Source organism: Perca flavescens, chromosome 2, assembly GCF_004354835.1.
Source record: "Perca flavescens isolate YP-PL-M2 chromosome 2, PFLA_1.0, whole genome shotgun sequence".
Classification (NCBI taxonomy): Eukaryota; Metazoa; Chordata; class Actinopteri; order Perciformes; family Percidae; genus Perca; species Perca flavescens.
In genome coordinates this window covers 19,897,614-19,925,394 of record NC_041332.1, presented here as the reverse complement: position 1 = coordinate 19,925,394, position 27,781 = coordinate 19,897,614, and the positions used below count along the sequence as shown (strand labels likewise).

General features: G+C 39.8%; 1 protein-coding gene across 6 annotated transcripts; it reads left to right on the top strand.

The window, feature by feature from the left end:
* Positions 1–152: 152 nt before the first annotated feature.
* pik3r6 (phosphoinositide-3-kinase regulatory subunit 6) lies at positions 153–27,728 on the top strand. Of its 6 annotated transcripts, XM_028567745.1 has the most exons (22): positions 7,995–8,034; positions 8,868–9,030; positions 11,187–11,271; positions 11,418–11,522; positions 12,100–12,191; positions 12,387–12,455; positions 13,233–13,365; positions 14,933–15,002; positions 15,468–15,666; positions 18,243–18,390; positions 19,497–19,583; positions 20,208–20,451; positions 20,810–21,109; positions 21,885–21,984; positions 22,656–22,778; positions 23,690–23,797; positions 23,982–24,084; positions 24,196–24,257; positions 24,485–24,575; positions 24,684–24,745; positions 24,867–24,973; positions 25,893–27,728. In XM_028567745.1, the coding sequence occupies exons 3-22, from the start codon at positions 11,214–11,216 to the stop codon at positions 26,047–26,049; spliced, it is 2,418 nt and encodes an 805-aa protein (XP_028423546.1). In that variant the 5' UTR covers positions 7,995–8,034; positions 8,868–9,030; positions 11,187–11,213; the 3' UTR covers positions 26,050–27,728. The 6 variants fall into 6 exon arrangements, with proteins under 6 accessions (XP_028423562.1, XP_028423556.1, XP_028423526.1 ...); XM_028567761.1 differs by lacking the exons at positions 7,995–8,034; positions 8,868–9,030 and adding an exon at positions 153–258 and having other exon boundaries at positions 11,436–11,522; XM_028567755.1 differs by lacking the exons at positions 7,995–8,034; positions 8,868–9,030 and adding an exon at positions 153–258 and having other exon boundaries at positions 20,813–21,109.
* Positions 27,729–27,781: the final 53 nt, after the last annotated feature.

Genomic DNA, 27,781 nt, shown 5'->3' with positions numbered 1-27,781 from the left:
TCTATCTATCTATCTATCTATCTATCTATCTATCTATCTATCTATCTATCTATCTATCTGGATACGTGCTCTGATTGGTTACTAATTCAAGCCCTTAGTGGCACGCCATTGGTCGGTTGTGGCCATTGGCGTGGTCTGAAGACAACCCTCACTCAGCACTCAGAGTGACACTAACTGACTGGAGCTGAATAAAAAAGTGTAATCGAGAGAGAGGTGATACAGTGGACAAATGGAGCTGTTAGTACAACTTAACTGCAGGTACGTTTTCCCAAAGACTGAACTTTTTGATTTTTTACCAATGGCAAACGTCTCTATAGTTTACTGTTTACTGTACGTACTCGCGAAAAGGTTACAGTAATGTCGACGACTGTAAATTGTTGCTACAGTTTATATTGCAGATGGTGAAGATTGTTAGCCTACTGCGTGTATGTAAGAGTAACACAAAGCTGTCAGTAGATATTTCGTCCAAAGTCATCTTATACCCGCAGTTTTTTTCTGTAATGAGTTTACCTTTTAATGTTTGAGTGATGTTTTGTTGTTGTTGCGGTTCTTCATGAACGTATCGTTTTATTGCTGTTTACGTTTCGCACTGATGAGCGGTATGAGTTAATCATAACGTTTTACAGTATACCACTTATAGTAACATGCAGGTATATGTGGCAGTGTGTTTACTGTGCAGCATCTGATTAACATACGTAGCCTACTCTTTGTGCTGCTCTACCAGTGCTGTAGCCTATGTGTCAACCGCTCCTTTGAAGATCCTTGTCTTTTTTTATACTTTTTTGACTGTGCTCTTTTATATTTAAGTTAGGCTATAAAAACTCCCACACGTCATGGCCTATGACACATGAAGACACAAGATTATTTTTTCCTCCTGAGATAATAACAAGGGTTTGGTTACAGTGCCCGGGTCTGATTGAAGCCTTGGCTCTCTGTTGTGTCTGTTTGGGAGTCTAAGAGCACAGCTGTATTTCCTCCAGCTTTGTTGTTTTAGATCCCAGCTTCCTGGTACCATTTATTAATTAAGGGGATGCAGGGTGGCTCCAGTCTGTGTGTGTGTGTGTGTGTGTGTGTGTGTGTGTGTGTGTGTGTGTGTGTGTGTGTGTGTGTCTTGCATTTTCCATCCATTCTGTGGTACTCTCTTCCAGCAGCAGCTGGTGATAATTGATCTGGCCGATGAGATCCAAACTTTTCCTCCTCTTTTTATCCTTCAATGCAGCACTTCTCTGTTATGGGCAATAACCCATAGTATAGGAACATTGCTATGTTTGGCAATAGAACATATATATACAGTACAGGCCAAAAATTTGGACACACCTTCTCATTCAATGTGTTTCTTTATTTTCATGACTATTTACATTGTAGATTCTTACTGAAGGCATCAAAACTATGAATGAACACATATGCAATTATGTACTTAACAATAAAGTGGGAAATAACTGAAAACATGTCTTATATTTTAGATTCTTCAAAGTAGCCACCCTTTGCTTTTTTTGATAACTCTGCAAACCCTTGGTGTTCTCTCAATGAGCTTCATGAGGTAGTCACCTGAAATGGTTTTCACTTCACAGGTGTGCTTTGTCAGGGTTAATTAGTGGAATTGTTTCCCTTATTAACAAAAAAGCAAAGGGTGGCTACTTTAAAGAATCTAAAATATAAGACATGTTTTCAGTTATTTCACACTTTTTTGTTAAGTACATAATTCCATATGTGTTCATTCAGAGTTTTGATGCCTTCAGTGAGAATCTACAATGTAAATAGTCATGAAAATAAAAGGAAACGTATTGAATGAGAAAGTGTGTTCAAACTTTTGGCCTGTACTGTATATATATATATATATATATATATATATATATATATATATATAGGTTATGTAAACATCTAGTGTTGACAACATAAAGCTGTTGAAGCCATCCACTCTAACACAACACCCAGTTAAAGCATATCAAAGCTCTCTAATCTAGATCAAAATCCATCTGCTGATGTCAAGGCTTTCCAGTTAGACATGACAAAACAGTGACATAGTGGTTTAAAATATTTAGGCGATTAAGTGAATGCTGGTAATCCAGTCTTGGCTTTGGTTATTAAAATAACATTACATAACCCCATAAAGCAATAAGTAACAACCCATTATCGAAATGATACTACATAATTATACTATACGTTGAGGAAATTTAGTAACAGGCCACATGGTGTTAATCTGATATCTGTTGTAATAGTAACTGTATCATTAGACAGTGTGATCACTGTGCCGAAATATGTTATTATGACCACAGTGTTGATGGAGAGTTATACGCACATCACGTAGCTGAAAGGCTAGAAGAAGCATCAATAAAGAAAAGGCAACTCCTGCACACTTACTCCAAGCCAGTATACGTTTAATGACAACGTTTCAATCCAAAATGGATCTTCATCAGGTCAAAATGTTTGAGAAAGCCACACCAACATTCATAAATCATGCTGACCAATAGGCTGGCATGCTATTTTATGGCAGGTGTTGTTCATCCAGAAAGGGTGATAAAACATCCAGAAACAATTGACAGTTAACAAATCAATGAAGTCCATAGAACAGGTATGTAAAAACAGTAGGAAAGGAAACAGTAATACATCAGCTTTACTTCAAAGTATCAAAAATATCTTATTATGTCTTAATATATTATTATTTTTTTAAAATATAAAACAAAGTTTGTCTATTATCACCACAGTGTAACATCATAAACATCTACAGTATAGTGAGATAATGCTGCAGAACAACATGTTTTGGATAGCTGTTCCGGTGAGGTGACTAGAACAGGTGGATCATAAAACACAGGATTACAATTAAAACTTTGTAATTGTAAAAACAAATGACCAACTACTAATACCGGTCGTTCCAGTAAGCTGTCATTACCGTAATCATAGGCTTAACACAACACTCTTTATAATGATAATGAACAAACTAAAAAGATCCTCTTAGTTCACCTTCTTATAGTAACAATAGGGAACATCATTTACCAGTTAAACATCTGCAACCGCTTTTATCCAGTTAGTTCAGTGGAGAGCAGTAATTTTCAAAATATGTATCTTTCTGTGACATGACATTAAAAGGGGACCACCAAGAAGTGCAAATGTAAACTATATGTAGGTTAGAGAGAAGTTACGATTTTGTCAGTTCCATCAGTTACCTTTAGGTTGGCATCTAGCAGCCATTACTTATATTAAGGCACTTCTACAACACAGCCACTTTGTAGAAAGTAAAACAATTATTGTGTAAGATTCAAGTCCTACCAGCTTTTTAATATTTCACCTTTAAGTGTCAGGTCATTAAGTGTCCCCTAATGTGTTTAAATGCATGCACACAGAACACCCTGACAACTTGAATCACCCTTCCAAGGTTTGTCAAAAACTGACCCAAATTAAGTCTAACCCTGGTTTGTCACACTTGATTTAACCTTTTGAACTAGCCATTCTTTACTATATATTAGATTAAGTCAACCTGTGTCACTTTTAAACATTGCCTGGAAGACAGTGCCATCGTCTCCTTCATGTTTTGTTCAAATTAGATCCATGGACTGATGGATGGACAGGGTGCGACTCATTGTGCCACTCCACCCTGATGAGGGTCAACATCATGAGACATGAGACCATTCTATACAAAGACCTCTCAGTCTATAAAATAGTTGCCCAAAGCCGTCTTATCACTAAAATAATCAAAGTTAGTAGATCAAGAAGGGATGCTGGTAAAGTCAGCCCACATGAGGCCATCTGACACACAGTACATCACAAGAATGTGTTTGGCCTTTGGTTGGAATGCTGAAGTTGGAAAAGCAGTTTGGCAAAAATGAGCCGGTGCTTAAATTAGCTGGTAGTTGCTATTTAAAAAATGGTTTCCCTTACCAAACTGGCCACAAACTCAGCTAAGAGTTTGCAATCAATTTGTTTTTAATTGTGATTTCTGCTCAAACTGATCTGAATTGTGAACGCAAAGAACTGACAGTAAGGACTTGTTGAGTAGTTCCTCCTGCTGCAGGGGAAACAACTCAATAAACCCTTGTAGTCCCTTTTTTTCCTTTGGAGTTTAACAGGGACAGTAGTTTAGGGCAGTTAGATCATACGTATGGTGCTGAAACGTCAGATCCTCAGTCAGATGTCCTGATTAATTCAAGCTATCACTCTTAGTCACTTGATGCCCTATAAACAAAAATCTGCAACTATTCTAATAATTAGTTGGTCATATTTAAAGCAAAACTGGCAAACATTCTCAAGTTCTAGCTTCTTAATTGTGAGGATTTGCTGCCTTTGTTTATCTTATTTGATAGTAAATATAATATATTTAGGTTTTGCACTGTTAAAGGAACAAAAAATCAATTTTAAGGTGTCACCTTTGGCTTTAAGAAAGTGTGAATAGCATGTTTTACTATTTTTGGACATTTTATAGACTAAATGATTAGTTTATTGATTGAAAAAATATTCTGCAGATAAATCAGTAATTAAAACAGTTGTTAGTTGCAGCCTGGGGGCTTTGTTTTAAAGCCTTTGTTTTAAAGCCTCAGGACTATGGGCAGATGTTGCCTTGGAGTGCTGGGCCCTCATCAACCCACGCAACTATTCCCAGAAAAGACATTTTAAATGACAACCTTTTCCAAAGTTATTACAAAACACCCTTAATTACACATACTGCAGCTCCCAAAATGCAGACAGCCACAGACTCTCTTAAATTTGAGTACCCACCCTTTTGTTTGTCTTGTGAGAAAAACAAATGGCAACACTTCTTGATACAGTCATGTGACTGTGGACTCCTTGGAAAGCAGACTCCATCGTGGCGAACACTATTTCATGCCAAGTGTGTGTGTGTGTTTGTTCTATTTGTGTTGCTGATCATGTCTATGTGACGCACCTAGTACATCCTGTGCTTGTAGTTGGATCACTTCTGTAAAAGTTTACCGCTATGTTACTGCTTTACCTCATTATGCCCACAGTGGCCAAATAAGGTCTGCTACGTGGGGAGACTGATGATTCACCGGAACCCACAAATTTGTCTTTTTCACTTTTTCCTCGGCATGTCTGGAAACAATGTTTGTTTTTCCATTCTAGTCAGTTGCAGAATATCCAGAATATTTGGTTAGAGAATGTCTCAAATGGTGGAGACGTACTGTGCCCTGTGCTTTGCTGTGCGCGTACCGAAGCAAAGAGTTACAGTTTGTATAAGACTTAAGATGTGGCTTAAATATCAGGAAAATCTGGGATGCATTGCATGTAATTGAACAGGTACACAAATGGCATGGATGCTTCGAAAGCAGAGGCTTGAAGTTATCTGTTTAAAGGACAATGTTCCAAACAACAAGTCAACTGTACCATAGCAATTTGCTGAAAAGCACTAAAAAGAATCTGCAGATTTAAGCCTAAAACAAGCAAATACAATATCTGAAAGTTTTCTCCACAAACTGGCAAGAAGTTATAAATCAAAGTCACAACAGTGGTAGACGACTAAATAGCTGGTGTAGCTTCTGTTACACAAAAATGAGAGTTGAATGAAAACATACAGTAAATCATTCATACTCAGTGTTCCCCACAGCTCTCCCTGGTTACCGACAGGCCTTCTGTCTTAGGCCGCAGCTGTATCTTTGGTAAAAATGCCATCTTTGTTTGGAGTTTTTTTTAATCTGCGATAAGAACGGATTGAGAAGTATTTCATGCATAAAGAATGAATCTAATCACTATTCCAAAACACCTATGGATATCTCTGCGTTAGGTGGTCATATGCACAGGATATACTGTAAGTGAAAGAATTCTATATAGTGTGTGTGTGTTTGCATTTGCATTTGTGTTTCAACATAGTATTTGTTTAAAACTCCTTAACTGACGCATGTTGCCTAATCCAACCTAAATGCCACATCCTCAACTGACCCCTTTTGGACCTATTGACCCAGTTCTCAAAATCATAGACCTCACAGAAGGCATAATACCACACACACACACACACACACACACACACACACACACACCTTCTCGGGAAACCCCTTTGTATCTCCACCTCCTCCTGTCTGTCTTCCTCTTGCCTGATGGATTTAACACCTAATCCTGCAGCAAAAATCTTCACCCTGTCCATTCACGCCTGTGATTTAATGTTGTATTTACACTAACTCCTCCTTACAGCAAATTTCATTGATTTATTTTTATGACATATTCACGTGTTTGGTGCCAATTGTGGTATTGCGTACAATGTTTGCAGGCCCTGAGGAGAAATGTATCCCTGATAACTCAGGCCAGGCACAGACACACACACACACACACACACACACATTCACTGATCCAAGAGGACTTCCTCATATTGTCCAGCACGTTGATGCAGGAAATCGCTTTCATTGATATCCCCCGTTGCTCACACAGAATTAAACGTTGTCTGTTTTAGTGGTTTCTTTGCAACTTTTGAATATGAGTGAGTGTTTCTGCATGTGTGTTCCTCACAGCACTGAGTTGTCTTAGCGTGGTTTTAATTAAGGACTGACTTTCTGTTAGTTATACAGCATGATCACTGTTTGACTGATTTATAGCTCAAATATAAACTATTGGCTCTTCCTGAGATGCCATTCAGCTACTTTTTTTCCTCGACATTTGCACAGTAATGAAATTGAGGAATTTTATGAACTTGCTTTTACCATAAGCCTTTACCTTAAACACATTGTACACACAGTTCCCTTCAGAAAGACACACTGCGTCATTCACCCTGTACTTTTGTTTCAGGTATTAGGCTACTTGCTAGCTATAGGGGACACACTCTGCTGGTTATTTCTGCGCTCTTCTACTTTGTCCAGGTCTTCATGTGAGAGGCGATAAGGCCCGTCTATGTCAATGCACACCATGCTATCCTACATGAAGGTTGGGGATTTCCAATCGACCAAACACACACACGTACAACCCCACCCCCACTGCACCACCACCTCTCTCTTGCTATATGAACGCACTTCCACACGTCGCTGTCACGGCCTTCCTGTTTTCTGAGATTTCTGCAGTATTTGGCTGCATTGTTTGAAACTTCAGCTGACCACTGCCAAAGGCCTGCCCACATGCAGAAGATATAGATAGATGTGTATCATTGCCGAAACTCAGATCAGAAACTGAATCACATTAACCGTAAATAGTCAACAGTCAAAATTTGTTTCCCTGGCATGTGGCCTTGGCATCTGTAATAGCATTTTAGCTTGTGGTATATTAATTAGCACTTTCTCAGCCATTTGGAATTTTTTACTGGCACTAATGGCAAAAGAAACATTGTGTACAAATCAAGGAAGGGATGTTAGGAGCATTGTAGTCTGTACCCGACCACTCATGTTGGTTTGTTAAAATAATGGAAGAGGATGTTGCTGTAAGGTGCACAGTGGTAGATCCAAAAAGTTAAGAAAGGTCATAGGATTGACTGTGATTGGTGACGTTATATGCATATATATGCTCATTGTATATGATCTGTCTTTGCTTCTGTGTGCATCTGCAACCTTAATGTAGTTTTAATTAGGGCTGGGCGATAAAACGATAACGATATGTATCGCGATAGACACATAATCAATATCAATAGAAAATGCGGTCGATAAAACGTTCGATAACTTGTTTTTCTTCATCAGAACAAACCAGAGGTTGTGAATCAAGTTTGGTTGCATGAACAAAGGCCCTCACTCTCTGGCAACCTAGCAACGTGGGGAGTGACACTCTAACAGCCAATCATGTAACAGTATCATTTTTGGTTGCGCCACATCGCTGTCTCGTGTTCTTCAATAACAGAACCGGCGTGGAGTGGAAAGTGAGTGCCGGAGCGAGCGAGGAAATTGTTGATAAAACAGGAAAAGTCAGTATGGCAGTTTTGGGGATTTTATAAGTCTGACCGTAGTCAGACCAATGTCGTCAGACCGTCGTCCCCACCAACACTGGTAATAGGCCTACCATAAACTTGTTTTACCACTTTAGCCGCGCTCACACTTTCGAGCACAGCCGTATCCGCCATCAACGTCCAACAACATCTGCAGCTGCAACACGGCACAAGCAGCAGACCACCATGGAGAGGTACTCTGCATCAGCGCCTTACTAAACGCTACAAAGAAATAACGAAGGCAGACATGCTGAGCACTGTCCAGAAGCCAGGTTACCAACCTAGCACTAAACCTGCAGAAAATAGTTCCCCTAACACTTTGAACTATTTTATGACACTTTATTAAGCATTTCTTACTTATTCGTTAATTTTGCACCTTAATGTTAAGAGATAATTGTTAAGTGTTCATTGTGATTTTAGACCTGTTTACATTTTAATTATGTTTTCCATGGTTGTGTTGACATTTCTGCTTTTATAATTGAGGGGATTATAATCAGAGCAGGGTTAAGTTTTAAATAAAAATGTTTAAATTTAATATATTTTTCTCCTGGTCCTTATTTTAAATAGGTCATAAAAAATATCAATAATTATCGATATCGACCGATATGAAAAACTTATATCGTGATACAGTTTTCAACCATATCGCCCAGCCCTAGTTTTAATAGTTGAAACTCAACTTTCCTCTCTCTCTCTCCTTGGTGTTGTTTGTTAGAACAATTGTGTATATTAGATTATATAAAATTCTTTAAATACACAGAAAAGCATGTGGCCCTTGAACAGAAGTCAAACAAAATGAAGTTTTATATTTGAATATTCCATTTACAGTGATATTAGCTTGAAATACAATCAAAAAGCTATGATGGTGCTTTTTTCTGCAGGGTGTGGTTTTTCTAAGCTAATTATTTGGAAAGGTTGTGAATGATGTGGTGCATCTATTTTAAAGCTTTTTAAAACTGGTTACCTCTTTTTCAACATCTTTCTCGCTCTCTGACTCTCTCTCTCTGTCTCTCCGTCTATCTAAATATAGAGTGTCGTCTGCCCACTCATTCTGACAGAGAGGAAATGCTGTGTATGTGTTAGGACCAACACTGCAATAATAGTTTCCGTTACAAAGGTAAAACAGAGTGTACGTCTGCACATCGCTGTGGACGAGAGTCTACGCTTGCACATGGATGCATTTTGCATGCATAGTAAGTTCTGTATATCAATACAATCCATTATGTCTTTGTGTCTTTTGTGTTAGGCATTAAGGAAGGAGACAGAAACAATCTTTTGAGACATCATGTGCATCATATACCCCAGATAGAAGGCAGAATATGTAAACAGGGAAAAGGGGGGGAGACAGAGTGACAGAGACAAGAGAGTGAATACACTAGAGGCAAACGGAAACTTGTGGTCAAACAGGCAGAACAGGCAGCATTCAGCTGCTGAGGCAGTTCTGTTAACTCTCTGAAATTGAAAGCATTGCTTTATAGAGGGATCAAGGTTAATCCATCACACAAAATCCTTTCATTGTGCACATGCAGCCTGTTGAATGACCTCCAGCACAGTGTGTGTGTGTGTGTGTGTGTGTGTGTGTGTGTGTGTGTGTGTGTGTGTGTGTGTGTGTGTGTGTGTGTGTGTGCATGTTTGGCATGTGTGTGTGTGTGGAATGAATGTTGAATGTTGACATGAAAGAGAGCAACATGTTGTGAGCCAGAAGTCCAGAAATAGAAAAAATAGAAAAATAATAAAGGTTATGACACACTCCAACACCTGCTCAACACTCTCTCCCCTCTTTCTTTTCCCCACCTCCCACTTCAACTCTGCTGACACACACACACACACACACACACACACACACACACACACACACACACACACACACACACACACACACACACACACACTGCTTATCCCCTGTCACTACCTCATACCCTCTCACCAGAGGAAATATATTCAGCAATGAGTCACTGTACTCACTTGCCTGTGATTCTCTCTCTCTCTCTCTCTCTCTCTCTCTCTCTCTCTCTCTGTGTCACGCACTTGTTAGTTTCAGTACGCAGTGTTGTGTGTATATGTAAAAGACCTGCAGGACTGTTTGGTCCATGCCTGTAGGACAAGGTAAGTTTATGTACTACCATCTATACTTTACTGTTTGTCGGTTATGCCTGACAGGTTAGCAGGAGGAAATGGAGGAGGATGGTTTTGGTAGTTTTGCTGCCTCGTGTGATGCTACAGATATACATGTTTAACATTTGGATTGAATTAATTGATGGCTGAAAAGTTAATTAACAACTTCCATGAAGCAAAAGCATTTGGTTTCTGCCTGTTTTGGACATGTTTTGTTTCTGTGACCGAGTGATGGTACGATACATTTCTGGTGTTTGTTTTACACTAAAATTATGATCATCCTCATGAGCTCTTTATTTGTGCCAAAGTGGTTGTATATGGGTGATCTTTGGTCAGTATGTTGAGAGCAAAGTAGCTGAAGGAGTTCCTCTAAGAAATTGTCCAGAAAGGACCAAAGCATGAATGTCTTATCCACTACTCTGCAGTTACAAGAAACAGTCCGTGTATGTATAAATGCTGCAGGAAATGCAGTTTCCTGTTGCATTGGCGCTTACTGTTTGTTGTGGCTTCAATGTTTTTTTTTATGTTGGATATCTTAATTTCATAATAAAGGATCTAAAACTAAACAAGTGGGTGATGCTTTTCAGATTTAGCCAAATTTCACTATATTTGTAGTGATGCGGAGGTTTGAGAGGTGACTCATAAACCTGTGTGGGACCTGAAATAAGGAAAGTGGCTTGAGAGTTGAAGTGGGTTGAAGTTATTTAAAGGAATACTCTTTAGCACTGTTGGGGAGGGTTAGTGTGGGACCACTGCACCTTCTGACACCTGTTAACCATTGGTGTGTGTGTGTGTGTGTGTGTGTGTGTGTGTGTGTGTGTGTGTGTGTGTGTGTGTGTGTGTGTGTGTGTGTGTGTGTGTGTGTGTGTGTGTGTGTGTGTGTGTGTGTGTGTGTGTGTGTAGGCGTTTGTGTGGGTAAACTTTAAATACAAAAAATTGGATTTACCCCTTCAGCAATAACACTGGCATACAGTAAATGTTAACTGGGGCTAATATATTTCACACAAAAATACAATAAGAGGAACGTATCAAGACAGCCCGCCTGTGACCAGAGAGGTTTTTAATTAGCTTCTTTCAATCTATCAGTGTAATTTTACACTCTGCTGAAAACAGTCAACGCTTACCCACATTTACTGTCAGCCATCAGGCAGGCTGTCCACCCACTTAGTGTTTGACCTTGGACATGACAGAACATGACTGGCACTTCCTGTCCATGTCCTCTTTCTGATTACAGTTGATAGACCCATAATGCATGTGAGACATGACCAACGAGGCCCACTGGGATAACTCAACCAGAATGCACAGCATGGAGCCAACAGGTACACAACACACACTGTGCGCAACGATGCAGATATGTGCAGAAAAATTAAAGGCTGGTCTGTGTTTCTTTCAAAAGTTACTGATAAAAGCAAAAAACCTTTTCATATTCAGACTTAAACACACAACCTCTCGACTTTATTATCAGCCAGCTGTTCCCCCACAGTTCCAGAGCCAGAACTCTACCGCAGCATCCAGGCTGTGTTGCCCAGGGAAACAGACAACCAGCAGTCGCCTGACTGTTTCAACAAAGGTAATAAAGTGAAATAAAGTAAAACTATTACGATGTGAAGATTTTTGTGTTAGCACTGATGTGTTTTTTTATCTATCTCTGAGGTTGGCTCTGCTCACACGTAATGTATGAAATCTTACAAACCGCATCATCCGACTATATCACTGGGTCTTAATTTGATCATTTACGGTAAAGAGTTTTCAAAAAGTGGCAACAGCAAAAAGACCAACTTCATCATGTAAATAAATTCACAATGGTTCAATATATATTGACATGAGAATTAGACATCACTAAACTGACTCGATTCTTTGCTGAAGACTTTATGTGTTCCAGCATTTTTCTGTATCCAAAAGCATAGCAATTCCACCCCAGTAAACCACCCTGAATACATATTTACTGAAGCTAGCCTGTGAGTCTTAATCACACTGTGGAATATTTCGCCGTGTCAGCAGTATGAGGGCTGTTCACTTGCTAGTCATCAGACATATTTTGAATTAGCACTGTAATGGAGAAAAGTGTGACACATTTAGCAAATTTGTGTTACTCATGGGCAAATCTTGCATCTGTTAATGGCTTGTGTGTTTATCTGTGTGTGCAGGCATGCTGAGATGGACACTTCATAAGAAGGTCCAAAACAATCCTGCCAACAGCTTAGCTCTGGTGTGGTTGCTGATAAAAGAGCTGGAAAAGGTACTTGATTTCAGCAGTGGCACTGTTGAAACTTTGACATGGTCTACACACTAAATCTTCACTTTTATCACTATTTTTCTGTCAATCAACCAATTGATTAATCAACTAATTGTTTCAGCTCTAGTAACAATATACAGTCAGTCTGTCAGTCGAGGAGCTGGAGTGGAGGCCTAACAGTGTGTGTTGTCTTTGCAGGCTGAGAGATGGGACTCTCGCAAATGCATCATACCTCTGCTCCACACACTAATGTATGCCATTATTCAGGTACAGTTCATACTTTTTGACACTATTTATTGAAAAGCATACAGTTAGGAATTTCCGCTTAATCAGTTTCAAAAGCCATACTGAGTAGATCATTTCTGTAATGCTACTGTACATTACATTACATGTCATTTAGCTGACGCTTTTATCCAAAGCAACTTACAATTGCTATATATGTCAGAGGTCGCACACCTTTGGAGCAACTAGAGGTTAAGTGTCTTCCTCAGGGTCACTTTGGTTAATGTATCGCAGCATGCCTTTGATCTCCCACACCAAAGGCATGCATCATATCCACTGCGCCATCACCACCACTGTATCCAGTCTTAATCCTTTTTAGGGATGTAACCATAGACTGTATGAAACAGGGTAACAGATATGACTAAATATATCTGGTTGGCATGGTTCACAGCAGAGGCATGGCCTCACTGCCTTTTAAGAGAATTCTCCAAATCCACAGATGGACAAGTTTGTTCCTAGACAGTGTTGCATTGGTATGCTAGAAAATCACTTGTATGTATTTTTTTAGGTATGCAATGTAGGGAGTTTCTGCAAAAAGTACCTAACGGGAAGGAGAAATGTGTTTTTATTTCAGGAACAAATGCCAACAAGGAAGTGGACAACTAAAAAGATGGCATGTAGGCCTGTGATTTTGTTTTTTGTTATAAAATAGTTTTTTCTTACTGGTATTACATGTCGTGTATGTGTGTGTGTGTGTGTGTGTGTGTGTGTGTGTGTGTGTGTGTGTGTGTGTGTGTGTGTGTGTTATTGTTCATAATCCAGACAGCCTACATTCCAGATGAGCTGTACAAGCGTGTTTATGACTTTTGTAAGAAACTCCTGACCTACCCTCATCCCTACTGCACTGTAGGCCTCAGCTACACAAGACAGATAAAAACTGAACGCTCCATTCCAGGTATTATCACTGCGTCTCCTTCTTGACATTTTTCTTACAAAAAGGAAAGGTAACACTTTACTTTAAGTTTTCTACATAAGTGTGACATGACACTGTCATGAATACATGACACTCACATGACACTGTCATGACACAGTCATGACACATGAACCCTAACCCTAACCATAACGTGTCATGAGAAAACCGAATGACACTTACTAAAAAAGAGTTATGTCAAACACGTTTATGACTTGTTTATAATGTTTTATGACACATTCATGACAGTGTCATGCCACTCTTATGTAGAAAACTTAAAGTAAAGTGTAACCAAATGAAATAGGAGTGTTGTTCTTCATCAATGATGCCATTGGTTTATTCATTTATTCTTATGCATTTTGCCATGATGCTGTCATTTCCCACAAAGACCAATCACTCAGTCAGTCAGTTCATCAAAACATGAATTATATATTACTCATACTGGTGAGGTAGCAATTATACCCTTTGTGTCTTAAACCAGTTCCAAAAAAGGGCAAAAAAGGCAGACCATGCATGCTTTGTAAAGATGTACAATTACCTAGCATAAAAGAGAAAAACTACATTAAACTAGAGATGCACCGATAGACCGGCCGGTGACCGGAATTGGCCGGTTTTCACGTGCTCGGCCATGACCGGCAGGTCAGTCTGACATATGCCGATTTCATGCCGGTCAATGCTACAATTAACTGACAACATAAGTTATACGAGTTACAGTTCTCAAGGACGCACGCACACACACACGGACGCGACAGCACAGTCTCTTTTTCCTTTATCTCAACTTTTCCGCCGTGTGTCGCACATACCCGCTCATGGTGTGAAGCGCGTGTCCGCGCTATTCTCGCACATGTAGGGAACATCGTGAATTAACCTGCAACATATCCGCTGTTTGGAAATTCTTCAGCGTGTGTGCAGTAGATAACAAGTTTGCAATATGCAACACCTGCAAGGAAAAAGTAGGGCATGGAAAGAAGACACCAAAAACCAAAATCACATTTCTTTAGTTGGATATTGGATGTGAAAAGAAGGAAATGGTTCTAACATTGCACTTTAGATTTGTGTGAATTTCCCACACCAGGGGTAATTTATTTAGTTCTATTTTATAGTGATCCATTATCTGTTAAAAAAATGTTCTATGTTCTGTGCAAAATGTTCTATTAAAGAAAAGATAGAAAATAAATATTTGTGTGTGCTGTAAAGTGGTTAGAAATAATGAAATCGGAGTCGGCTAAAATCGTTATTGGCTGGCCTAACTCAAAGAAAATCGGCCTAGAAAGTTGTAATCGGTGCATCTCTACATTAAACCAAACTGAAAACAATAAAGAAGACCTAAGACAACAAATGTAGCCAAACCTAAAAGACAGCGGATGCCAGAGATGCATCGAATAAATGTATTGACAGACAACAGTTTATACTGCAGAGTAGACAGTCAGACCAGATGAGCAGATTTCTCTCTTTTCATCAGTTCATTGAACTGTCCATTCATCAAGCATGCGTCAATTAATCTGTATGATAACCACATTCTGTAATTAAATGCCTGTTTGATCCTCCACAGGTCTGATGTACCAGAGAATGGTCACAGCAGAGCAGCGACTAAAAAATGAGCACTATCCCTTTCAGGAAAGGTGAGTCATAAATAACAAGACTAGGTCAAAACCTAGTATATGGCTGGACCGTGTGTGCTCAATATGCCTAGCTGTGGCCAAATTGTCACAGAGATAGTCAGCGGTGGTGTTTATTATGTGAAAATAGCTTTTAAATGTTCATCTGTAGTAGTGCTGACCACGTACAGTACGCAAATGTGAACATCTGGATGAACACATCGTAAAAGACTGCCTGAAACCCAATGAATAAGGAAAATCCTTTTATTTAGGGATGGGTACCGAAACCCGGTATTAAACGGGCCCCAGGGCAACTGTAGTATTTCTCATCATGCTGCAGGGACAGGATTTCAAGGTCCTAGGGCTAGTCCTTGTGGTCCAGCCAAATATGTATCACACGTTTCAGTGTACAATAAAAGTCTTGGGGAATTGAAGCTTTACGAAGGTTTTTTTTTTATTTCCTCAAGTCTGTCATGTAAATCCCTGCAGGGTCTTTGTTCTGGCTGACCCAGAAGTCTTCTCTGGTTCTTTGGGGCAAGTCCTGTTGGGTGATATTGAGACGTCCGCATCAGTTTCAGATGGATCTCTGAGTCCTCTAGATTACATGTGCAGGGTGGTCCAACACTCCATACAGGCTGCTTTAGGAGCAGAGCAGTGCAACGGGCCGAAACTGGCCCAAGCTCTAAAGGTCAGTGGAACCACACAATACTATTTGGTTGAGCTCACTTATTGCCTTCTCTTTTGAGTTCTCTAGTTGTCTGTTATGGTGATTGCAGTGTATTGCCCTCCACAATGTTGTTGTCTCTGCTATTATGCTTTGTTTATTTCCTTTTTGAGTCTTATTCTGTTCAGTACACCGCAAGTTTGCTTGGCATATTTTGCTCTCTGATAAACCTTTCCTAATACTCACAAAGATTTGTAAAGTCAATGTGAATGTTTTCTGCATGTTTGCCATTTTTTCTTATCTAGTTAGAGCTTGGCTCAGAATTCCCCATGTTTATTTGTTTACTTATTAACTTAATCATATTCATTGAATGTGACTTGACTTTACACTTGAATTTTAAACCTATACTAATCTCACAAAGTTTGCTCACAATTGTTGCTTCAGTAAATGTGCCCTACCAAGGCTCAGTTCAGTGTGGACAGATGTTTGTGTAAGTAGGCTAACTGACACATGCTTTCCTTCCCAGATACCTTAACATTAACACTTAAGGCCCTATCTTGCACTCAGCGCAAATTACTTTGTACACCGACGCATGTATCATTCCTATTTTGCACCCGGCGCACAGCAGACTTTTCCCTCCACAGACGCACGTCGGTAAATTAGGGAATGTATTTGCGCTCCCGGAGGCAGTTCAGCGAAAAGAGGAGGTGTGTTCAGGAGCAAACGTTCCCTGGTGCTATTTTGCAGTTTCAGAAAACAATTCCGCCACAGACCAGGAAAAACCTGGTCTAAAGTCAGTAGCGCGTTATTCTGATGCTATTTTAGGGGCGCATGCTTGGCCATAATGTAGCGTGTGCACAAAGCGCATACACTTCTCTCATCTACATGGACGCAGCAGTTCCCATTTTTGCAAACCATACATAATTACAAGGATAGAATAGATAGAATATTACTGAAAATGCGCTTCAGGTGTTTGGATAGCTCAGGAGGCACTTTACAGTACAGTCCTCAAAAAGTCGCAGCATTCTTTGTGGCTTGTTGTGTTTTACACATTTCCATGAATCATCAATGTGTTGATGACATAAATGAGGAAATATTAGAGAACTTAAGGAGACGTGATGTTGAACTACGGTGGGATTGGACACTTGAGGGTCCGGGAGTGGCAATGCGCGATGCGCTCCTGATGGAGCGGGTGGACTGAGATGGAGTGGGGGGAGAAGGAAGGGGAACAACAGGAGCAGGTGGTGCGTTTGGAGGCCCACGCTCCATGGCTGCAGCCATCCTCTCCAGACTTCAGGAGATGCGCCCGAGAGGCCGCAGCAACATCGCCACCCGGACAAGACGGGCATTTATTACTTTGCCGCATCCCGGACAGCTTCCGCTGGCGTGCACCAGGCAAATCTGCCGTCATAATAGCAATCCGCAATGCAACAAGAGCACCTGCTCTTAAAGGGAATGTGAGATGACGCTCTGATTGGTTATTTTACGCCCAAACCACACCTAGCTACTTCAGACCAACCCATTTTAGATTTGCGTCGGGCGCAAGACTCATTTATCCAGCCGGTATAATAGCAACAGCGCCCGAGATCCGCCCACAAAGCTACTTGCATTTCGCGTTTCATACTTGCGTTTCAGATCGTTAAAATAGGGCCCTTAGTCTATTTCACCTGATTGGACAAACTTTTTAGACTTTACTTTTTTTCGGGCATGGCTGTTGCTCTGTAGGAAGCTAATCATACCACTGAATTCGCTTCAAGCTGCAAGCAAGGAAAACAGCTGAATATATCAAAAACGTAAAGGCTATCAGATCTGATAACGATCTGTGCAACATACTTGAAAGCTATAGTGCCAAGTGCATGTTGAAATATGGCTGGAAATTGAGTTTCATGAAACATATAGAATGTATAACAACGCAGCTCCATAGTAAGAAAGCAATGTTATTCTAATTAAAATTTGTTTTTTTTGTGAGCTGGATTGTAAATTATTAACATTATGTTGCAGGTTTTAGTCAGAAAACCATGTGCTTGGTTACTTAACATTCTACAGATGCTTAGAAAACATCATTCCACATTGCTTCTCTTCTGGTCTGATATAGTTCGTCCAGTCGATTTGTCATCCGGGGTGGGGGGGGGGGGGGGGGGGGGTGAATTACCTCCATGTACAGTGGAATCACGTGCATAACGCCCATCGTCAATTCACAAATAGCATGTTGGAAGAGTTTTAGAGATTTCAAGTACCTACCAGAATGACTCTCAAGCTTCAAATATGCGTTAGTAGAATATGATATTGTCATGCTATGTTTTTGGTGATGCAAGTAAATTTTTCAGTTTATGGTCCCAGATGAAAAATAGTCCCTACCTCATATGTACGTGTTATGTGAAACAACCTGAATGAAGGTCTGTTGTCTTTAAGCCGCAAGGTGGAAGTGTCTTCTGGCACCGATCCTAAATTAACACCTTTAGCAGGACAAACAACAGGGCAGACACACACGTGCGCTACTGACCCCTCACCTCTTTGCTATTAATACAGAGTCTGTATGTGTTTATCTTCCTGTGTGTGCATTTGTGTTCACCCACATGTATTTGTGTGTTCTGGGACAGGACATGGGTCAAGACGTTGAGTCGCACTTTCAGGAAGTGTTGGCGTCTCTTGAGCAGAGGGCGGAAGAGAGCGGCAGAGGGGAGGAGGGAGCGCTGAGGAGCCGTCTTCAGCAGCTGTACAACAAGATTGTCACCGACACAGACTCAGGTAGGAGCTCCCTGAAAAGGAAATACTGCAAAGCCATGTGAGGCAGAGTTTCTCTGAGGCACAGCTGCTCTGTCTGAGGTAGAAATCAACTTATTGACATAGAGAACCCCAAAAACCAGAGGCACATCTGACGAAATGTAACCATCAACCAACATTATCTGCATTAAGTGGACCAAATATTTGCTATTTTGCTGCATTAACTTACATCCACTTCAGGGATGATAAATATGACATGGATGTCTGCATATATTGCACATTAGTCCTATCTTCTGAGTATTTTATCTGATTTCTTGTTTGGCATTTAGGATTACTATTGTCCCGGTTTGCAGTTTGAAAAAAAGAAGCATTTCTGTTAAAACTCTAAACTGGGACCTGTTTTACGAAAGTGATTTTAAGTACCACTTACACACATCACACAGTGACGGGGGCTGCGCCACATTTCACAAATGATTGTTGCTTGAAAATGCACTACGTTTGTGAGCCCTACAAGGTTGTTAGAATGGTTGTTTTAATTAGTTCAGCATATTAACATTAATGGGGAGAGGCAGTTATCTCTACATTCTCTTGTTTTATTCTGTTCTTGTTTTTATCTTGTTTTGTTTGATTTATTTCTATCTTGTTGTATAACTGCTTGTGTCTGTCACTTGACATCACTGTAAATGAGGGCAACCTCAGTGAACTTTTGGAGTTTAAATAAAGGTTGAATGAATATTCAATGAATACTAACAGAGCTACTTCACTGTAAGCCAGCACAGTGGTGTACAGTGTTCTGTTCAAATAGTGTCTGTGATGGACATGTTTTCAACTATCTAGTGGTTTCCTCCATGGCCATGGCCAAGTCTGTCGAGTCAGTATTTTTATAATTTTCCGGATATCTATTTCCATGACATACACTTTTATCATGTCAGCGACTATCCGATGAACCTGCTCTCCCCTCATCCCTGCTGGGAGATGGAGGGATAGACAACAGTGTTCACACAGAGAGGAAGTTGTGGGGGTGGGGAGGTGTTTGTTTTGAGTAACATTGTGACAGTTTTGGTCTCTTCCTATCTCTCTTCCTCCATGTGTGTGTGTGTGTGTGTGTGTGTGTGTGTGTGTGTTTGCAGAGCCATTGTCCAGTGGAGGACTGTGTGACTGCCCTCTTCCTAACCCAGAGATGAGCTTCTACCTGTGGACGGAGGATCTGGATATCTGTGAGTGACTCTGGAAACTGTGGGGGGGTCTAGAGGAAGTTGTTACTACCAGTCAGCTGAACTGAATTAGGCTGCAGCTGGAATTATTTAACACAAAACTAACTGAATGAAGTGAACCTGAAATAAAGGGAAAACTGTGCAATCACAGACTAAAAGTGTTTTCCTGAAAACTGCCTTTTTGCACGGCAACAGTTATAAATTGAAGGTTTATTCACCAACAGCAGCCTCATTAGACAATCAGCATGAAGTCAATTCAATGTAACTCCACAGCGTCACAGAGCTTTTGAATGTCATTGTGAGACATGTCGGAAATGACTAAAGTAGAAGTATGTAGGCAGTTTGAAAGTGAATCATCATTAAAAAGCTAATTATACCACTTAGCACTCTGACACAGTGTGAGAATAGTTGTAGATGTTTCTTCTCGGTTTATCAGAGCTGAAGCCACTTAACGTGTTCAGTGTGCAGCATGTGCGTGTGTTCTCAGTCCAGATGAGATATGACAGCTGTCAATGAATAAACACAGGGAGAGCAGTTTTTGAGAACAGAGTGTTGTTCTGTGCTGTGGTTTGTGCTGTTTTGGTCACATGGGTGTTGTGTAAATGATTAATGTTGAAATGTTGATAGGGCGAGAGCTGGCCAAGTGGTTTCGATCCAGCTCCTTGTCGGATCAGTTTTCCCTCATCCAGGAGCAGGAGGACTTTGAGCTGGGTGAGTCTCCCAGCGACCTGATGCCATCTGATATGACGCGCTTCTCCGTCATGTCCAACGACAGCGGCATCGAAAGAGACCTGCCCCCCGGTGTTGATCCCTCCCCATCGTCATCTCTGGACACCGCCAGCATGAGTGCATCATGGGAACAATGCAAAACGTAAATCGAGTCCCTTTTAGTTGACATGTTGATGCCCACAGCTAGTTTTACTTAATGTGCAGTCTCTGTAGTAAAACATACACATAACTGCCTTAAGCATACCTTAAGTTTTTAGATTTTTAGAGCCATTGTTTTCCATGTGAATGATCTTGAAGCCACTTAAAATTAAGTTGAAATAATGTAGTCGATCCTCACCAAGAACATTTATTTTGGTTCAAGGAAAACTCTTACAAAAAGATTTAAGAGAACACTGATGTTTATCATGGGATCTATTGCATCACTTGTTTTTGTTTCCAAGCCTTACAGCGTTTTAAAATGATTAGGACCTGGAGTATGACAGTACATCTTCTCCTTCTAGAAGTAAGCAAGAGTCGATGAGGCTGTCACGGCGTGGAGGCATCAAGATGAAACCGTCTGTGAAGGACAGTATGGTGCTGATGCAGGAGACCCTGGAGGATCACGCAAGCCTCGGAGCCGGAGTAGGAGGAGGAAGTGGAGGTAGGGTAGGAAGAAGAGGGGCAACTCTGCAGAGGCGGGCAGGAAGCAGTGCGATGCAGAACCCCTTCCTCAAGCAGCAGAGACAGTTTACTGCCAGGATAGTCGCCATGGGAGACGACAGGGTACTGGGCCGCCTGGCCAAGGCATACTATTTCTTCAGGTGAGGGTCTCATCATATCACATGATGATGAAGCTGATAGAATATATTGCTTTCAGTTATATATCCATGTATTCCACTGTACTGTTGTAGTTTTGTAAAATGTTCTTGAGTCTCTTCTTGAGTTCTGAGTCCTGCAGTTATCATTTATGGTGGTCTTTCTCATGAACACAATATAATAAACAGTACAATAATGGAAACTTTATTTTCACAACATACACTGGGTTTCCCTTCTTAAATAGATGATATGAGATGTTGGAGCAACTTGCTTTTGTTTATGCATAATAACGAGGCAAAATAATTCTCCTTGAAACTACTGTAAACAATACAGAGTTGAAAAGATGACCCTTCTTTTACACAAGAAAAGTATAAACTGTACTAGTATATCAAATATTTGTTTGTTATGTTAAATATGTTGTTCATTATTGTTGTATATATTATACATTTATTTATTATTTTGATAGGACACCTGTGTATGTAACAAAGATGCCTCAACTGTATCGTGGAAATTATTTTTGTCACAGTAATAGGAAGCTAGATGTGGCATGTTAACATCTAATCTTAAATTACACTAGTTTGTTTTTACACATTGTCATTTAAGCATTAACAAAACAATGTATTCTGAACTGGAGGATTATAAAAATATTTTCATGTCAGGTTTGGGAAGCTAAACAGTACTTCTTCTATTGCAAATGTCATATGTTGAAATCCAAAACCTTTTTACTGCTCGGTCAGACATTCTTTGTGCTTCTCACGAATCTCTGGATTGTCTTTGCAGGAAAAGGGAAGCACGGAGGCTTTTTCTTACAATGAAAGTAAACCTCCAGTTTTACTACATCCCTGTTTGCAGGGCCACAACTCCCATCTCCTCTATCAAGGTAAGGGCACTTCCTCTTGTCAACATGCCATTGGCCTGTTGTGTGAAAGTCAACACACCTCTAGATATAACAAGACAAATTACTTCTGTCTCTCGTAACACAAGATCAGTTTGTCAAAATGCCCGTTATATCGTTGTCACTGTGTGTTTATTTTAAGTAATAATGTAGTGACGCTGCAGGGAAATGCTCAGTCTTTTACACACACACACACACACACACACACATATATATATATATATATATATATATATATATATATATATATATATATATATATATATATATATGTATATGTGCTTGGCTATTTTGCTTTGCATTTTATTGTTCTTGGTATGATATTATACAATAGCCATATTCTGTGTAATTTGTAATTATTGCTCACTTTTTCTTAAGTTTTTAGTCTTTTTGTCTAATGTCATTGAGAATACTCTAAAATAAATGTCAGTTCAAGGGTCTTTTCTCCACCAAGTACTTCCTTTTTAATACCTTGAGCTGTTTGTCGCTGCTCTTTAGAGGTGAAGAATTTGTATTTGCAATATTGACTCAACAACTAAAAGAAATAAAAACATGCAATAGCTAAAAAAAAAAGAAGAAAACCTTTCATCTCTGCTGTAGTTTTGTCAAATTTGATGAGTTTTTGGTTCCACTTTCATGTTCCTTTTTTTTTCTAGGAAAACCTTCATCAGTCCATGGGGAATCCCTGCACTCTTGGTTCCTACTTGAGCATGGTGGACCCGTGGTACAACTGTAACATCAAGAGTTTAGGCTGCATGATCCCCAGACTGGCTAAGATGGTACAATACACTTGACAACAAATCTAAAGGAAAATGCCTATGGCTATGTTAGATAAATGTTAGAGTTTGTGTTTGAAAGACTAGTGAGAGAGAACAGAGGGACACTAGATTATCTTTAGTTTAAATACTTTTCTTTTCAATAAAAATGTCATCACATTACTGCATCCAATTTAGTCAACATGGCAACTGTTTACCGCAAAAGTTTAAACAGAGGAAGTTGCATTACATCTTTTACTTTGAGAAAAATAAATATGTTGCTTTTATTGAAACCACAGCAGTTACATAGAGCTGAAATAGAATTCAAATGAAATTGGAAACAAAATGTGCAAAGGAACATCTACAAAATATATGAAGTTGAATGTAGTGATATGTAAATGGTATAGCAGTACAAGAGATACATTGCATGAGGTGCCTTTTCTTTATGAGTATTAGAAAAAAGCTTGTTTTGTTCAAGTGTAGAGTGCTCTCTGGCTAAATCCTTCATGTCCTTCATATATTATGTCTCATATCATATCAAATACCTCAAATCAAATAGTTGTTCTCTAATTCCTGCATCCTCCTCCCTTTTCCAGAACTTTTTAAATTTCTGGAAAAAATGGAAAAATTTGTTTTTTAATGGTTGAGGTTTAAATTAGGTCTTTATTCATATGTGCCATTTGAATAAATCATAAAGTAAATATAAATAAATACAAGTTCAAATTTAAACTTAAAACCATAGACTTAACGCCAGTTTCTGTTACTCATGTGACTGGGAAAATTACCAAGCAGCTCTGTATTACTTGACAAGCAGATGACATTTTAGTGACTCACTAAATTCACTTGATGTGACCCAAATGTGACTGAAATAAGTTTATGGTTGCAACATTGTGCAGGTGGGAAGGATAATTTTACATGACTTTGGTTTTCTCTAGCACCAGACGAACCCAGGGAGGCCAAAAGAGCCTTTCGTGTCTGATGTCATTTCCTACTACGTTCGTACCGGCCAGCAGCCTGTCTACTTCACCATATACTTTGTTAAGGTAGTATGATACATTTCATGTGTAATGTTTTTTGTTTCTGAGGGTTAAAAGCACAGTGTACTCTCCAATCTGAAGCATCTACTGAGCTAAACCACTTTATACCAAAAGGTTTTAACACAAAAATATTCACATTCACATTTTTCAAATGTCTTTTGGTTTTTAAAAGTTGTTTGTTTTCCCTTAGATCACATTCACCAACACGGCAAAGGATCCTGTGGAAGATGTGTTTCTTACTCATCTAGAAATGGAGTTTCCTGAGTTCCGACAGATCTCAGCGTCAATTAGAGGTGAATTAGATTGTACTTTATTTTCCTAATCGTTTCAATAAAACATGCACACACCTGTCTGCCTGTATCTGTTCACAAACAAGTTTACCAACATGCCTGTCTCTTAAACAGAAAAGCAGAAGAAGAGCTTAGGGGATCTATGCGGGGCTGTTATCTCGATGAATTACAGAAAGGTAAGTTGTTTTTTAGATCCATTATTTCCTTATTAAATTACTGCCATCATTATCAATTACCGGAAGAATCTATCAGATCGATCCACTTCAGATCGTATCGTTTGTGTGAGGAATGCCTTTGTGTTATTGCAAAACCCTTGACACTTGCATGCTTTGTTTGTGTGTGTGTGTGTGTGTGTGTGTGTGTGTGTGTGTGTGTGTGTGTGTATTTCCACGTGTCATGTCAGGTGACATTAAGTGGCCGAGACGTTGACAAAGGAATCTCAGTCAGGACAACAGGCGCTCAGATCAATGCTATTCCTTCCAATAAAGCAGAAGGTGCACTATTATCTCTGACACACTCAATATTTCACACTATTTTAAAATATATTTTATGATTTTGTCTTATTCTTGTGCTCACTTTTTTTCTCTGCCTTCTTCTCATAGATCTGAACTGTTTGACAATGACATTGAATGAATCTCCAACAAAAACTAAAAACAACATTGTGGTGAGTCTAGGCAATTCAAGGCTAGGCTCAAATATCTCTAGTGGATGATCCTCACGGAGACTGTTTATGTTAAAACTCGTAGAATGTAGATGATTTATACAACAATTAATCATTTTATCAGGAGTCAAAGTTTCGGTCCAGCAACATTAAGATTCGCACTTTGGAGAGTCGATCTTTCACTGTTACACTGGACAGAGATTTTCGCAGGACCTACAAAGACGTGCAGAGGTAAGAGAGTCTAGCCTTCATTTTTACAACTCTGAGAAAACCAACCCTTTATATGAGCATCATAAACAGCACTTACAACAACACCCCTCGGGAAGGCATCTCCACACAACGCCACAAATCAAGTATTCACCAAATCAAAACCATTCTCTAGCGTTCTACACACAAGACTGTTTGACGAGCCCCCAAATATGTTACGGCCACAGCAAACAAACGCAACTTAAATGTGACCATCAACATATTGAAGAACACCAAACCCAAGGATTAGTTAGAGTAAATAAAATTGTATTCACAACTTGACTTTCAGTGATTTAACCAAAGCTAATTACACAGAATATGGCTATTGAAGAAGCCTGGGCCAACAAATCAAGGGCTGTCTGACCCAAAACTTTGCCTCCCTAAAACTAGACTACCAGACCTCCATCGTCAAAGCAATAAACTAAAAAGAAAGAAGACACGGTGATCAAAGCTGCTTCAGTCTCAGAGGCGATCCCTGTCTCCCCGCCTCCTTGCATACAGGGGCGGGGCCATACTGACAATCAGGAATCAGGAGCACCTGAGATGGGCAGAGAGGGAGAAGAGCGCAGGGGGGGAGCGCATAACCGTTTCAGTTTCATTTGAAAAATAATCATTAATAGCCATCATTGCTATGAAAGCTCTTGCAGATCAAAGAGATCTCCAATCAATTAAAGTCTCTTTAGGGTAGCAGCAATGGTGGGTTTTAAAGTGGAACCCTATGGTTTGAAATTGCTCTGTTGGGGTTTAGTTTGTGCCACAACTTAAATTTGCATCACTTTCTTAATTAGATTTTGGATTTTCTCAACTAGTAGCTAATAAGACCTATGAGTCTTTGTGAGTCTGGACTCAGTTTCTGTGCAACCCCCAAACTGATGGCTCTATTTTGAACATGTTTGTGTTGTAGCATCGAGATCTCCCCGTGTCTTGATCCCGGATACTGCGTCCAGAAAACCATGAGGTCCAAATACAAGGTGGGAGCGGACAAAGACGCTGGACTGAGCAAATACATGAGCAAAAGACTTCTTCTACCAATCAACACATTTGCTGGCATCATCACCTGACGTGGTGGATTAACCCCACAGAGAAACCGTGAGAATTAAGACCAGCCACGCTATGTTTTGATGGTGGAATGGTTGTTCCTTCTGCCTTCAGAAGTCCAATCTGACATATCAAAGGACAAAAGGAATCACCTTTGAGCCATACTGAGCTGCTCTCAAACCATTTTTTTTCAGGACTGACTGGCATGTATGGAAAAAGACTTTACATCAAAAGCAACACATACCGTATTCGTCGCACTTCTTGCGGCTAAATAACCAGTTGACTTCTTTTACAGTAACAGGAACAAAATGGTATTACACATTAGGGTGTGACCGAACTCCTTACAGTGTTTCTGTACCACTGTACATATATTTAGAAGGTCAGTAAATGTATGCAGATTAGATTGCCAAAGAACAATACTGCCTTTGGCACTAGAGAGAGCAACAGTGGAAAATTAGTAAGCAAAGGTATGTACCTGTAGACATTAAAGATTTCAGGGCTACTGATATTTGGATATTTGATATTTCACTAATAATTTGACGTCATAAAAAAACTCCAAACTCTGAAAATCTGTTTCTCCAAGTCACCACTTGGTGAGGCAGATTTGAAGGGTTGACAGTTACTCTACTTCATAGACACACTACCTTTTATTACCTTATTGTCACACACACATACAGTGCACACAAAAGAATACAGACTCGCCTGGCCTGTCAGCATCTATAACGTACAGATTGTTAAAAGACTGGTATGAGGATGGCTGGCGATTACTTTACCTGTTGCCTTTGTCTTAGCTGAATCATTCAAATAAGTTGGTATTCCCGTACCTGTTGCATAATGTAATTTGTCAAGAAGGTGCAAGTGATTGACATTAGCCATGTGTCAGGAACTACTACACAACAGAAGCAGCGTTTCTCTTTTACTGTCTCAGACAGACGAGGGGATCATGCACACACTGAGCTGCATGAAGTAACCTGACTTCAAGCCACTGTCTACGACCAAGACATGCAAGATTCTGGGTACACTCAAATGTATAACTTGTACACATGCCTGCAAATGTTTTAAATGTATCAGCCACAAGGTGTGAAAATCACCTCTGACCCCCCGCCCCCATCCACTCACTGTGGTGCGTTGGATGATAAATATGGTAAATTGCATCTTTTTGCACTAAAACGGCAAGGCTTTTTTGTTAAGTCCCTGTGGGAGTGGAGCAACAGTGTGTAAAGCATATAATTATGACTACATGTGTTATTACCTAACGTTTAACACAACTATTGGTTCAATTGTCATTTATTAAAATGTTGCTTTAGCCACATAACTATTAGATAACACACACCCAAGAATGGCTCCGGAGCCTTTTTTTTTGTATCCCCACAGGTATGATCTCAGGCAATAAAGGTCAACAGCCTCAGGAACTTGAAGTGTGTGTGTGTGTGTGTGTGTGTGTGTGTGTGTGTGTGTGTGAGTGTGTGTGCGCGCGCGCGTGTGTGCGTGCGTGTGTCTGCTGGCCTAGCGGTAAAATCATGAGAAATTCATGGTACAGTTTGCACATTATTTGTCATCTAATGTCATATATGAAGACGATGCCATTAAAATCAAAATGTAAGTGTGTAAATAAATTATTTTGTTTTGTAAAACGGTCCTTTTGTTTTATGATAAAGGTGGTTAATCTCAATGCTTTGAATAAACAACGACTTACTTAAGAGGAAGTGGTTTTGAATAGTTTTACTTCGACGCACGGTGGAGTGAACTCTCCCT